The following is a 12,655-nucleotide window of genomic DNA, read 5'->3' as shown; positions in this document are numbered from 1 at the left end:
TATAGATGATTTGGCTCTTCTGCTTAAAAAACAGTGTTGACAAAAGTCAAAAATCATGACCTTAAAGTCAGAAAATTAGCTGAAATCGATGATTCTGTATTTTTAGACAGAAGAGTAGCTAAAAACTACGTCCCAGAACTCATTTTCAACATATTTCAATCAAGATTTGGAAAGGAGCAGGAATCCACCACACCCTCCTGGTCTTGTTCCTTCACAAAGCCTCTACAATCAGAACCACAAAACAAACAAATTGCTTAACTGTGTTCCACAAAGGAAAAAAACAAAAAGCTGGATCTAATCTTTCAACATCTGAAGAACCAACCAACAACCTGCATTCCTCAACTGTTTTGGGCCTTTAAAGTGCCTCTCACATGAACACTTTTTAGGTGGTATAGAGACAAGACCACACTTCACAGCTGAGGCAGAGACTCTGACATTGCAGCCAGCACCCAGGTGGGAGATGCCCACCTCTGCTCCTCCAGGGCAGCTGCTCCTCAGCATGTGGAAAGAGCTGCCATGGGAATCAGCCAAAATGTTCCTTTTTCTTCCCACGGTATGACAACACAGCTTCCAAAAGCTAACAGCAAGTGTTGTATTTCACTTCACTATAACACCAGCTGAGCCAACCTATCCAGATATTTATCAGACAAAGAACCCTACCCGCAGGAAGTTTCCATTCCACCCACCACACAGAACCTATTAAAATGTCAGGTTAGCATGCCCCAGCAGGAATCACTATCACCCTTGCCATGTGTATTTTACAGGGAAGCATAACCAGTAAATCAAGTAGTAATTGTGAAAGCAACCCACATAAAGAAGATGCAAATTAAGGAAAACTTCCTTTTTTTAAAACTACTTACTCCGTACTTGTTTAATAACAGGTTTCATAGGTTCCAGCCAAATCTGAAATTGAAGAGAAAAAAATTACAAACTTACATTCTTGTTTAATATAATATGAAAACATCAAAAGTAAATTCAAATTAAGCAGTTATTTATGAGTAGCATTTCTTCCTCAATGCAGTAATTCCTTTGCTCTACAAAAAGTGTATTTATCTATTTGAATTGACATTTTTCATGCATCAATACAAAAGCCACTGATCTGTGCTTAAAGTTCATCTGGACAGAAGAAGAGTCAAGTCAGCTAAAGCAGAGTCCCAGTGCCAAGAGTGCAGGAGTCATGCCAAAATCCACAGTCTGACAGGAGCCAGGCTGCAGCATTACAGAAAATCTGCAGAACATGGAAAGGTCCAATGTTTTTTTCCCTTCCGTGCTATTTCTGTCACTCTTACCTACCTACTTAAGGCTCTTGACTCAATATTATTTTCCCACCATTTTTTCTCTTTTGACAAGCACATTTTAAAAGAAATACTATTGTTCTAGTAAAAGGAGCATCCATAAAGGTAATCCAAAATATTCTGGAAGCTCAACCTTTTATTTTCCCCACTCTTCCAAACAGAAAATTGTTAGAAGACAGTTATATTTGGTCATTACTAGTTACTGCTCTGTTTGTGAGACAGCTGAGGATTTTAAGAACCTTATTAGCTGCAGGAACAGTTTGGACACCATGCACAAGCAACAGCAACTAAACAAGCTTTAGTGTATTTCCTCAGCTCAAGAGCAGCATAGTTTAGTGCCATTAGCATTCCCTATGTTCTCAGTCATATTCTCATAAATCTAAAAAAAATTAAAAAAAGGTTCAAAAAACACAAAAGAAATCAAAATGAAAGGAAAGTTTGGGGAACATTTTCCAGTTTAGAAGCCACACTGTCCTCTTTGCAAGATACAGGATAAGTGACTAGGAGGCTTAAAGGTGTCAGCATTGATCTAGATCAATGATTTAAAAAGCTTGCAGGCCCGTGTGCCTCCTGAGGTTTGTGTTGATTAGAAAGAGGTTTGTAATGGCTCTTCAGGAAAATTAATTTAAGACTGAATTAACTGAGGATAAATATGAACACTACCAAAATTAAACACCATAATTTGATTTTATAAATTCTCTGCCGAGGACACTTTGAGTTCATGTTTCTCCTTTCAGAGGAAAAGAGGGTTTTATTTCTGTCCCTGTAAGTGGCAACATCAGCAGCTATTTAACTGCTTTATACAATTTCTGAAACATAACAAGAAGCAGGATCTGATTCCTCCCTTCTTCTTCTGATTCCTCTTGTCATTCTGCTGAGTGAAACAAATTTACAAGAATCCAAGAGATAATCCCACAGGAGACTACAGGAAACTGCAGCAGACTGAGAAATTTTTGTCACTCAAGGAACTGCATTCACCCAACCTTTTTATTATGCCAGATTTGTCAGGGAACTGTACGCACCCAATATGACTGGATATTCTGGAACTCAATTCCAAAGTAGTCTGATTCAATCAAATTCAGATGCTTGTAAACTTCTGTCAATAACGTCTGGCCGTAACATTTTGACTAAAGAAGTAGTAGAAAAAAGTTACAGTGAGATTAATAACAATAAAAAAGAATAAGTTTACAGCAAAAACAAATGGCATCTTCATAAACTGGAGAAAAATATCACAAATATTTTTCACATTGTTCTTGTCACTCTAACACACAAACATCTAATATACAGGACTCCATACAAAAATCTTTCACAGAGCCAGAGGAACTGAAGTTGAAAGGGCCACTGGAGGTCACCTACACGGAGTCTCCTGCTCACAGCAGGGTCAGCAGAGAGCTGAGCAGACCAGCTGCGGGCTATTTGCGGCTCCCTCAATAAACCCACACGTTTGTTTGTGTAGCTGAGTGCTGTGGCCTGGAGCAGGAGCTGCCAAATCCCTGCTCCACACAGACCCCTCACTCCTCCCCACACCAGGAACCCCAGGCCACACACAGCCTTTGCACCAGCCAGGCTCGAAATGCCTGCGGACAGCGAGAACCCAACCAAACCTCCTCTCACCACGCTGGCTGCGGAATCCTTTCAGTGAATCTCTCCCTCAGACTCACTCACTAACCCTTTCTGAGAGCCAGGTTAGGGGCAAAGCCACAAACATCAGCAGAAAGCAGCTACAGCAACACAGGAGAGAACAGGAGACTTCCACAGCACACCCAAACCAGCGCCACTTGGGGCTGCTGGTTCAATCACCCAGCTTGCTCTCAGCATCTCTCACTGCAGCAGGCGCCAGGAGAAAACCAGCATTTTTGAACCCACACATCAGCCCATCTGCACCACTCAGGAAAGACTCCAAAGGGCTGTCACAGCCCATTCCAGCAACACACAAACCTAGCAGGGTGCAGCAGGAGTTGCATGGCCACCAAGCTCCACCTTGGGTCACGAAGCATCCCCCAGCCGTGGTGACAGGGTGTGGCACTATTCTGGGTTATCCAGCAAAACACACTGGCAGCCAGCCAGTGGTTCTGATGCCACCATGGTTTTGTTCATTTTGAAAAATTCAGTGATGAAAGACTCTGTGACTTTCCCCTCAAAGTAGGCACAGAGTTCTGTAATGACTCTACATGCTCAGAATAGTACCTACTTTAAAAATATTAGGCATTATAATAAATTATCACAGAATCACAGGATGAATTGGGTAGGAAGGGACCTTAAAACTCATCCTGTTCCACCCCCTGCCATGGGCAGGGAATTTCCCAGGTTGCTCCAAGTCATGTCCAACCTGGCCTTGGACACTTCCAGGGATCCCAGGGGCAGCCACAGCTTCTCTGGGCACCCTGTGCCAGGGCCTCCCCACCCTCCCAGGGTAGGATTTCTTCTCAACATTTCATCTTCTTCTCAACATTTCATTTTCTTCACTTTAAAGCCAAAATAGAATTAGAATAATTCAATACAATGAAAATTAAAAATATCTGAGAGCAAGAATGTGCTATTTTAGGCTTAAAAGATAAAAAACAAGGGGAACATTGGGGAAATAGTTTCACATGACTAAGGTGCATAAAAAATTCAAAAGTAATTGCCTCTTACAGGAAAAAGATATAAACTGCCAGTGTTTTTAGAGCTCTGCAAATGCCTCTGTAACACTTTAAAAACTCCTAAAATTTCAAGGAGAAAAAGTCTGAACAGCCCTGCAGTGCTGCAAATCTGAAATAGCTTTGGTATCTGCAGTTGTGTGAGCAAAGCTGACTGAATCCAACCCTATAACCTCAGAGAAAAGCATAGAATCAGGACAGAGAATGACACAGGATGGTTTTGTATCTCTCACTCAGGCTTTCACCACCCTTGGTACCTGTAAGAGCAACCACAGCTTCAGTCGGGTGAATTAATCAGGTGCAAACACAAGTCATTCAAAAAGTTTCTTGGTATCACACTGGCTCAGGCCACTAATGCTGAAACCTCTAAATAAAACTGCAAGTCAGGAGAAATGATGCAGTTCTCAGTGACTGCAGATGGTAGAGATGCCAGGCTGAGTGCTGACATGGCACATGAATATGAGTACTCCTCTCTTTCTGAACAGGTCTTGTGATGTTTAAAAACGCATTTCCTTGGTAAGAATACAGCTGAACTTTTTTAGCCAAAATCTGTGGTGCCAGAAGACTCTGTGGGTATGGATTTTGGTTCTTAAATGGTGACAATGAAATAAGGAATGATAAGGTAATGGCAAGCCACATCTCCAGACAATTACATTATTTCTCTGCTGTCTCCCTGCACATTTCCCATGCAGGTTACAGACTCTGCTACAGGAGACATTTATACCTGGATAAATTAATTTAGGAAATCAAGTTTTTACTTTTTAATTGAAACAGATTTCTTGATATTCCCAGAATTCACAGAATGACTGGGTTGGAAGAGATCTTAAAGACCATTGAGTCCAACCCAGCTCCAACACCTCAACTAAATCCAGTGCCACATCCAGGCTTTGGTAAACACATCCAGGGATGGTGACTCCAGCACCTCCCCAGGCAGCCATTCCAGAACTTTATCACCCTTTCTGTGAAAAACTCTTTCCTAATATCCAACCTAAATTTCCCTTGGCACAGCTCAAGGCTGTGTCCTCTGGTTCTGTCAGTACTGCCTGGGGAAAGAGCCCAACCCCACCTGGCTACAACCACCTTTCAGGAAGTTGTAGAGAATGTAAGGTCACCTCTGAGCCCCCTTTTCTTCAGGCTGAGCACCCCCAGCTCCCTCAGTTGTTCCTCAAGCTCCCTAAGTCACTCCTCAATGGACTTGAGCAAAAACCTTAAAATAGTAAATATCCTCAAATATAGTAGGACCCTTGTTTTTTAAGGTACATACCCACACATCTGTAATTGTACACCTCCTTTTCCCAGGCCCCACAGGAGGGAACACTTTTTCAGCCAGCAATATTGGTGGGGAGGCAGCAATACCCTGACCAATCTCATGTGCAGAAAATGGGGCATGCACCTTACCTTGCCTTTTCATGGACAAATCTACAAACCTTTAGAAGCCTCTGAACAGGATGCATCCTATGACCCAAGTCCCTGATTTCTTATTTGTGAAATAAAAAACAATTCTGAATCCAACCACCTTTTGTTAGAACTGATTCACTTGGATTAACTCCTGAAAGATGCCTGCTAACAATCAGACAAGTTTTACAGACAAACTGTGTGCTGCACTGATCAAGGAATCTGTGTGCAGGGCTAGCTCCATACAGGCATTACAATTATCCCAGCAGGATTCCAATACACAGCTTTCTTCCTTTTCAACTGAGTCATGTCTCCTGGCTCCATCTAGTTCTGTGCCTGAAGACAACCTAGCTGCCTTCATCTCCCCCCAGAAAAAGAGGTTTTATGGCACAGATTCCTGGCACTTCTCCCCTTCCACTGTCAAGTGCACACTCCTTCAAGAGAAACTGGAGATGAAAAATTTAGATAGTTGGAACTGGAAGCATTTGGCAACCAAGTAAATTATAAAGGTACCAGCCAAATGTTAAAAGTGTAAAATAATTTTGCTTGTGCTACCAACTGTAATTTTGGGTGTTATTTACAGTGAAAAGCTAAGAAAAACCCCAGTTTAAAATCAGTATAGTTTTGCATCCTTCAAAGGATAAATGTCACAGTTTGAAAGAACAGTATTAAGTTTATTTTAAAATTAAAATGGGGTTCAAAAGCTTGGGACAGAACACAATATTTTATTACTATGCTTCAAATTCTTTGGGAAAACTCCTCCTAGAAGTATTTGGTTTCTCAAGTTGTTTATTACATTTATAACCATCCTTTCCGAAGAGCTGAACATTTTGAAGTAGACAGAAATGAAAGTAACACAGTGGGCAGCTCCATGCCATTGTTTAATTTGCATAAAAGCAGCACAAAGCAAAATATTTGAAGTAATTTCTTAATTACTGTAATTTTGACATCAGGACAAGTAGCTGCATGAATGCGTTTCATAAAGGTCCTGCTTTCAGTACAAATCCACAACATGGCATACTTTCCATTCCAAACTTCTCAATTACTCTTTATTTTCTGCCAAGACAATGACTACTGATATTTGTGAATTATTTCACATAAGGAAAAAGAAAAAATGGGGTAAAAGAACTAAATAGGCAGCTAACAACAGCTTTCCTCAGTGACCCTGCTCTAACTGTACTGTAGATAATTATAACAAGTCATCATTATAAGTCTGATTGGTAGAATAGATTAATTTCAAGTTGATTCTATAGTGAGATGAAGCTTTAAAAGTTCCCTCAGCTGTGCAAGTGTCAGCAGGTATCCTGACAGCCAGTAATGGCATGGAGAGCCCTGTGAGGCAAGAGAAACTCCAAACCAAACCCCAAAACCCTCGCAGTGCTAAGACAACATCAAACAGGAACAACCATTCCCAGCTGAAGGTTCTTGCCTCACAAAGATATCTCTATTTTTTACTTTATCAGAAGAATAAACATACTTAATGTTAGGAATGCTTAGGACTGAGGAATAAAATATAAATAATTTTTTAAAATGTACCAACAGCAGTTATTTTTCTTTTATAGAACAATATAATCACAGGATGGTTTGGGTGGGAAGGGACCTTAAAGATCATCTCGTTCCACCTCTGCCATGGACAGGGACACCTTCCACTATCCCAGGTTGCTCCAAGCCCTGTCCAACCTGGCTTTGGACATTCCAGGGATCCAGGGGCAGCCACAGCTTCTCTGGGCACCCTGTGCCAGGGCCTCACCACCCTCACAGGGAATAGTTTTTTCCCAATATCCCATCAATCCCTGCCCTCTGGCAGGGGAAGCCATTCCCCCCTGTGCTGTCACTCCATCCTTTGTCCCCTGTCCCTCTCCAGCTCTCTTGGAGCCCCTTTAGGCACTGGCAGGGGCTCTGAGGTGTCCCCAGAGCCTTCTCTTCTCCAGGTGAGCATCCCCAGCTCTCCCAGCCTGGCTGCAGAGCAGAGGGGCTCCAGCCCTTGGAGCATCTCCATGGCCTCCTCCAGACTCGCTCCAGCAGATCCATGTCTTCCTGATGGGGTCCCACCAGAGCAGAGCAGAGGGGGAGAATCAAGCCAGCTGTTATTTGCTGTTTTCTCAAATATCACTCCTACATGGCAGATACCCCCTCTGCCATAATGTCTGAGCTTAGGAAGAGAGAAAAACAAACTCATAGCTTACGATTTTCAGTAGACCATGGCTCAAATATTATCAAAATCAAGGCTTTCTTTCTACCTCCCAAACTTGTGTTCCAGAACATTTAACTCTCTGCTTCCACATACTTTAATTTAAAAACCAAAAACCCCCATATTTTCATAAGGACTAATACTCTCATCTTCCAAAACTAGCAAGCTGCCCTTGCTCCAACTTTCCAAAAAAGAAATCCACTTTTGGCAGCAGATAAGCTGGGAGGGAAAATCAGTCCAAAAGGAATGAGTTTGGAAAAAAAAGTTATAAAGCTGAGGTGTAGAATGGAAACTCTTGTGCAGCCAGAGCCACTGGACCCTACCACCAGCAAACACCTTGGATTTTTGTGTCACAGAAATCTGCATTTGTCAGGAATCCAATTCCTCTAGTTAATTGTGGATGTGCATGAGAGGCAGAAGTTTAGATTTGACATCATCACTCACAAGCAGCCAACACAGAGCACCCTGTGAATGGCCAAGACAAACTAAACCGATAAAATAAAGGCCACTTCAACACGGATTTTTATTGGTTTTTCTTCTTTGGGGCACTTTAGCAGTCTTCCTAATAAAAAGTGATTTTTCATCTTTTGGCAAATTAAAAAAACACACAATTTTCAACTAAACATAGACTTGTTATTTCCTTTCTTAATCAGAAATATGCAAACATTTTGGTGAGTTTATAGCTCTGTTTATCTCCAATCCTCCTGTAATCTGTTAGATCTCTGTCCAAATGAAGCGTGAGACAGAAAAAACATCCTCAAAACTCCCTGTTAATAATCATCATTAATTCCACATATAAACAAAACTGCATTTCTGAATACAGGGCGGACATCAGAATATTAGAAAGAAGGAAATAATTTAATATGGCAAGGAATACTAGTCATTAACTTTGTGCTTTCATGGCTGAAACAAGTTGACCTTACAGCTCCATATCTAGTGTTCAATCTGCAGACTGGAAAAGCAAGAAACAACTACCTTCCTCTTCAGTACTTTATTAGTTTTCTCAATTTTGATTTGAACTAGTAACTCCAATGAAAATAATCCTTGATTCCCCACAAAAACAAGCACCAGGTAACAACTCTGTCAAACACTGTTTTCATGTGTTCAGCCAAATTGCTTAAGTACTATTTTATTTTGATCATCTGAACATTTAACAACAACTTTCATCTTCAATTCTTCCAATTTTTCTTTTAACTCTTTGTGAAGAAAAGGGTATTTTAAATACATTTATTTTATCCACCCTTCTATACTGATAAGTCCCAACTACAGGTTACTTTAGTAAGACCACACCAAGAATATTCTGCAGAGCATTTAATATCTTACAGAGCACAGGTTGTAGCTTCATTATCACAAAATGAGATAGAGCGCACTTTCATCTTGAAAGTTCTTCTTTATGAAAAAGAAGAAGTTATTATGTTACAGAAAGAAGAATTATTGTGTTACAGTATTTCCACATAGCATTGAAGTACCATTTACTGAACTATGGAAGCTGCAAATCCAAATAAAAATCTTGGAGCTATTTTAAGTTCTATTATTACACTCCATATTGGGCATTTTTTGTTTAGAAAAAAAAAATAAAATTCTAAGATTCTCTCCCAGTGATTTTTTTTTTGTCCTAGGATTTCAGTGGTTGGTTTTGATGTGGTTTTGTCAAGAGTTTTTTTTAAGCAGAATCCACAGCCAGACAAATTATTCTAGAAATGGAAGCCTCTGGCTCATTTAATTAAGGTTAGCTTTAAAATTATGATCATTTAAAGGATCATTTAAGGCAATGTCAAAGCACTGAACCAGCTCTACCCAACAAACAAGCTTTTCCAGAGTGGCTGGACTTGCTGGATGCCTGAAAGTAGGAAAACAGCAATTGGCTGACATGAGAAGACATTCCCAAAAAGGAGGGAATTACGTGAATGAGATTGGATAATGTATACTTAGGTAGAGAGCACATAGAGACAAAAAATGGTCCTAAGTTTTTAGAAATGGTGCTGTTCTGAAATACCTGGACTACTTGGAATAAAACTGCTGTAGATTACTTGGGGAAGAAGGAAGCCACATAAATTAACACCATGGGCCACATCCTTGGAGAGTTTCACAGGTACTGCTGGATGATTTGGCAGCAGAGTTCTTGCTTCTTAATAATTAAACATCCAGGTGACAACAGTGACAGTATCACAGAGAGGAGCAGCTTTGGGGTAGCTGATCCCAAATTCAGGTTCATACCAGAAGGTCTAAGTACCTCCTTCGTACACACAAGCTAATAAAGAGAATGAGAAGTCAGGAGACTGATCTCAATTTTTCCCCCTTGAACTTTGTTCTTTGCACAAAGCCCTGAACCTTTCTACAGCCATTCCCTCGGGCCTGGCCACCCCACACACTCAATCTGTTGGTGCTTCTGGGATCTTGCACAGTTTCATTTCATATGCATGTATATGCATCTAAAGAAAACTCAGTATTTTTAAGTCATTTTAAACATAGAAAATACTCTGTTTTCCTCTGTTCATAAAAAAAAAACCCTACCACCTCACTAAAATTGCAAGTCTTTCTCCATTAATTATGCTTTTGCCTCAAAACCACCATCCATGCCCACATTCACCAGATTTGATCTGGGTTTTCATGGAATTACAGAATAGTTTAGGTTGAAAGTGACTTAAAAGCCCATCTCATTCCAACTCCTGCCATGGGCAGGGACACCTCCCACTATCCCAGGTTGCTCCAAGCCACATGTAACCTGGTCTTGGATACTTCTAGGGATCCAGGGGCAGCCACAGCTTCTCTGGGCAACCAGAGCCAGCACCTCACCACCCACAAGACCCCCTATCTATCCCTGCCCTCTGGCAGTGGGAAGCCATTCCCCGTTGTCCTGCCACTCCAGAACCTTGTCCCAAGCCCCTCTCCAGCTTTCTTGGAGCCCCTTCGGGAGCTCAAAGACTGCAATAAGGTCTCCCAAGAGATTTTCCTTCTCCAGGATGCACAATCCCAATTCTCCCAGCCTTCTCTCCTAGGAGAGGTGTCACAGCACCCAGGGACTGTACTTCCCCTGCAAGGTGTTAGGCTACTCCAGGCTGACACTTCTTTGAGGAAATCTGCCCAAAGGAAATAGTTCAAAACATCTAGAAGACAGTTATAACAGACTCTTTGGACAAAAGACAAATACAAATTGGGTACTTTTACAGAAAAGGCCAAAACTCCCTTTTGTTTTGTGCAAAACTGAAATGGTATCAGCTGTCCTAACATAACTCCCCACTGTACTTTGAGCAGAGGTTTGATAACGTGGTGATGGGTTAATAAATACCTACAAGCCAGATTAGATAAGGCCAAGCTTTTCTAACTTCCCCCTTGCCAGCAGGGGTTTCCTACACCACTGGCTTCAGGCTATCTGCCTGAGAAGTGGGCTGAGGGCTCAACAACACTTTTCCTTCATTATTTCAGTTGAAAACATGTCAGACAGCTCTACCGGAGTCTCCACAAAGCTTTGGGGTTTTCCCCCTTTTCTAATTCTTGTTTTTATTAATGAATGACTGCTTAGTTACACAAAGGGGCCCATCCCCCTCCCATATCCAACACTAAATCATGAACAGTAAATCTCTCACACTAGGCATTGTCACCATAGCACAGCATTTTAAATATTTAATATATACAGTCTCTCTCTTACCCAAGTAGGCAGCACTGCCCTTTCCAAACAGGAATTTGATTGCAAGGAGAAAGGGCTGACACACAGGCATGCATTTGCAACCCTGTTTAGCTAAATGCACATCCCCAAGTCTGTGCTGCTCTGAACCCTGAGAGAACCATGACACATCATCCTCGCTCAGCTCCAAGTCCCTTTTTCCAGTAGGCACAAACGTAAAATTTCTCTGATCTGCCTCTCAGCACACTGAACTCATGTAGCTGTCTTTAGCTGCCTGTGGGTTGATTCTTGGTTTGCTTTTGAGTTTTCTTCCCTTCCAGGCTCCCTATATTTTACAGAATTACCCATCTGTGGGCCCGACCTTGAATGTTACCCACACCCAGAAAAGGTTTAAAAGATTTCCAATGGCCTTCTTATTTTTGGGCTTTATGTGGAATACAGCATTTCCTACAGCCATTTTGGTTGAATGGCATAAGACTGATTTCAGCTGATTTTCACTATCCTACATAACTAGATTATGAAAACAGAAACAAACACCTGCCTAGCCATACAAACTGTTATGAATTCAATCCACTACATTAATATTTCAAGGACTGTAATAATACTTGATCACCATTTTCCTAAATGGTTTCTGTGTTTTAAGGCACGTGCACATAATCAACTTTTTGTACAAGGATATTCAGATTGTTTTTTCTTTATTGCAGTACAACTCAATTTTCTTTACATATAGTATGACACCTAAGGTCAAGAGAACTGTAAAATAATAAATTTGGCTTATACAATTTTAGTTCATATTTTTCCTTAAAAAAAAAAAAAAGCAAAACCAAAAAACACTCAAATGAACAAAACATACACTCTAAATTCCTGTCAATAAAATGGCTGTGGTTTCACCTTTCTCCACCCCATGCCACATTCCTACAGAGCATCAAAAAAGTCAAGTTTCCAAACACAAAATAACAGGCCTAAAAAATATATAGTGGAATCAAACGGCACACAAAAGGCAAAGCTTTAGTTACCTTCTTTTTAAACCCTATGATAATTGCAAATTTAAAATAGTGAATTACTAACTTTCTCTTCTGAGGTCAGATAAAAATAAGTCCTAAGGCAGCTTATTTGCCATATTTAGGAGACTCAAACCGAAGCAATGACAAACATCTGGCTATGATTCTTTTTGGAATTTTGACTATTTCTTCCTGGCTAGGGAAGAAAAACACTGTGAGCTGACCAACAGCACCTCGATTCCTCCAGCACAGCACTTAATAGGATTCAGCAGCAGACTATCCCTTGACTACTCACATATTTAAGCTGTTAATACTTTCACAGCACAGAGGGAGAAAGCCTTCATGAAAGGAAGGTCTGAGCAGGCACAGGGAGAGCAAGGCAGAGGCAGGAGGGCACAAGTGCCAGAGCCAGGACTGGGCTGCCTGTCCCAGCAGCTCCTCATGGCACACAGCAAGTGCTTTTCAGTGCCCACAGCATCATCCCAGTGCTCAACATACACATATTTCTT

General features: G+C 41.1%; 1 protein-coding gene across 4 annotated transcripts in view; it reads right to left on the bottom strand.

Moving 5' to 3' along the window:
* Positions 1–12,655, bottom strand: part of FARP2 (FERM, ARH/RhoGEF and pleckstrin domain protein 2) — a 73,176-nt gene that overhangs the window by 50,947 nt on the left and 9,574 nt on the right. For all 4 annotated transcript variants that reach the window (XR_014957285.1, XR_014957286.1, XM_031505662.3 and 1 more), the window contains exons 3-4: positions 2,318–2,422; positions 861–903 (exon numbers count right to left, since the gene is read on the bottom strand). Coding sequence is in view for 2 of the 4 variants with exons in the window: in XM_031505662.3 (XP_031361522.2) it covers positions 861–903; positions 2,318–2,422 (148 nt within the window). In the remaining 2 variants the exon portion in view is untranslated. The remainder of the gene's footprint in view (positions 1–860; positions 904–2,317; positions 2,423–12,655) is intronic.

Source organism: Lonchura striata, chromosome 9, assembly GCF_050655825.1.
Source record: "Lonchura striata isolate lonStrDom1 chromosome 9, ASM5065582v1, whole genome shotgun sequence".
NCBI lineage: Eukaryota > Metazoa > Chordata > Aves > Passeriformes > Estrildidae > Lonchura > Lonchura striata.
The sequence above is the reverse complement of the archived record's forward strand: the minus strand, read 5'-3'. Positions and strand labels throughout refer to the sequence as shown.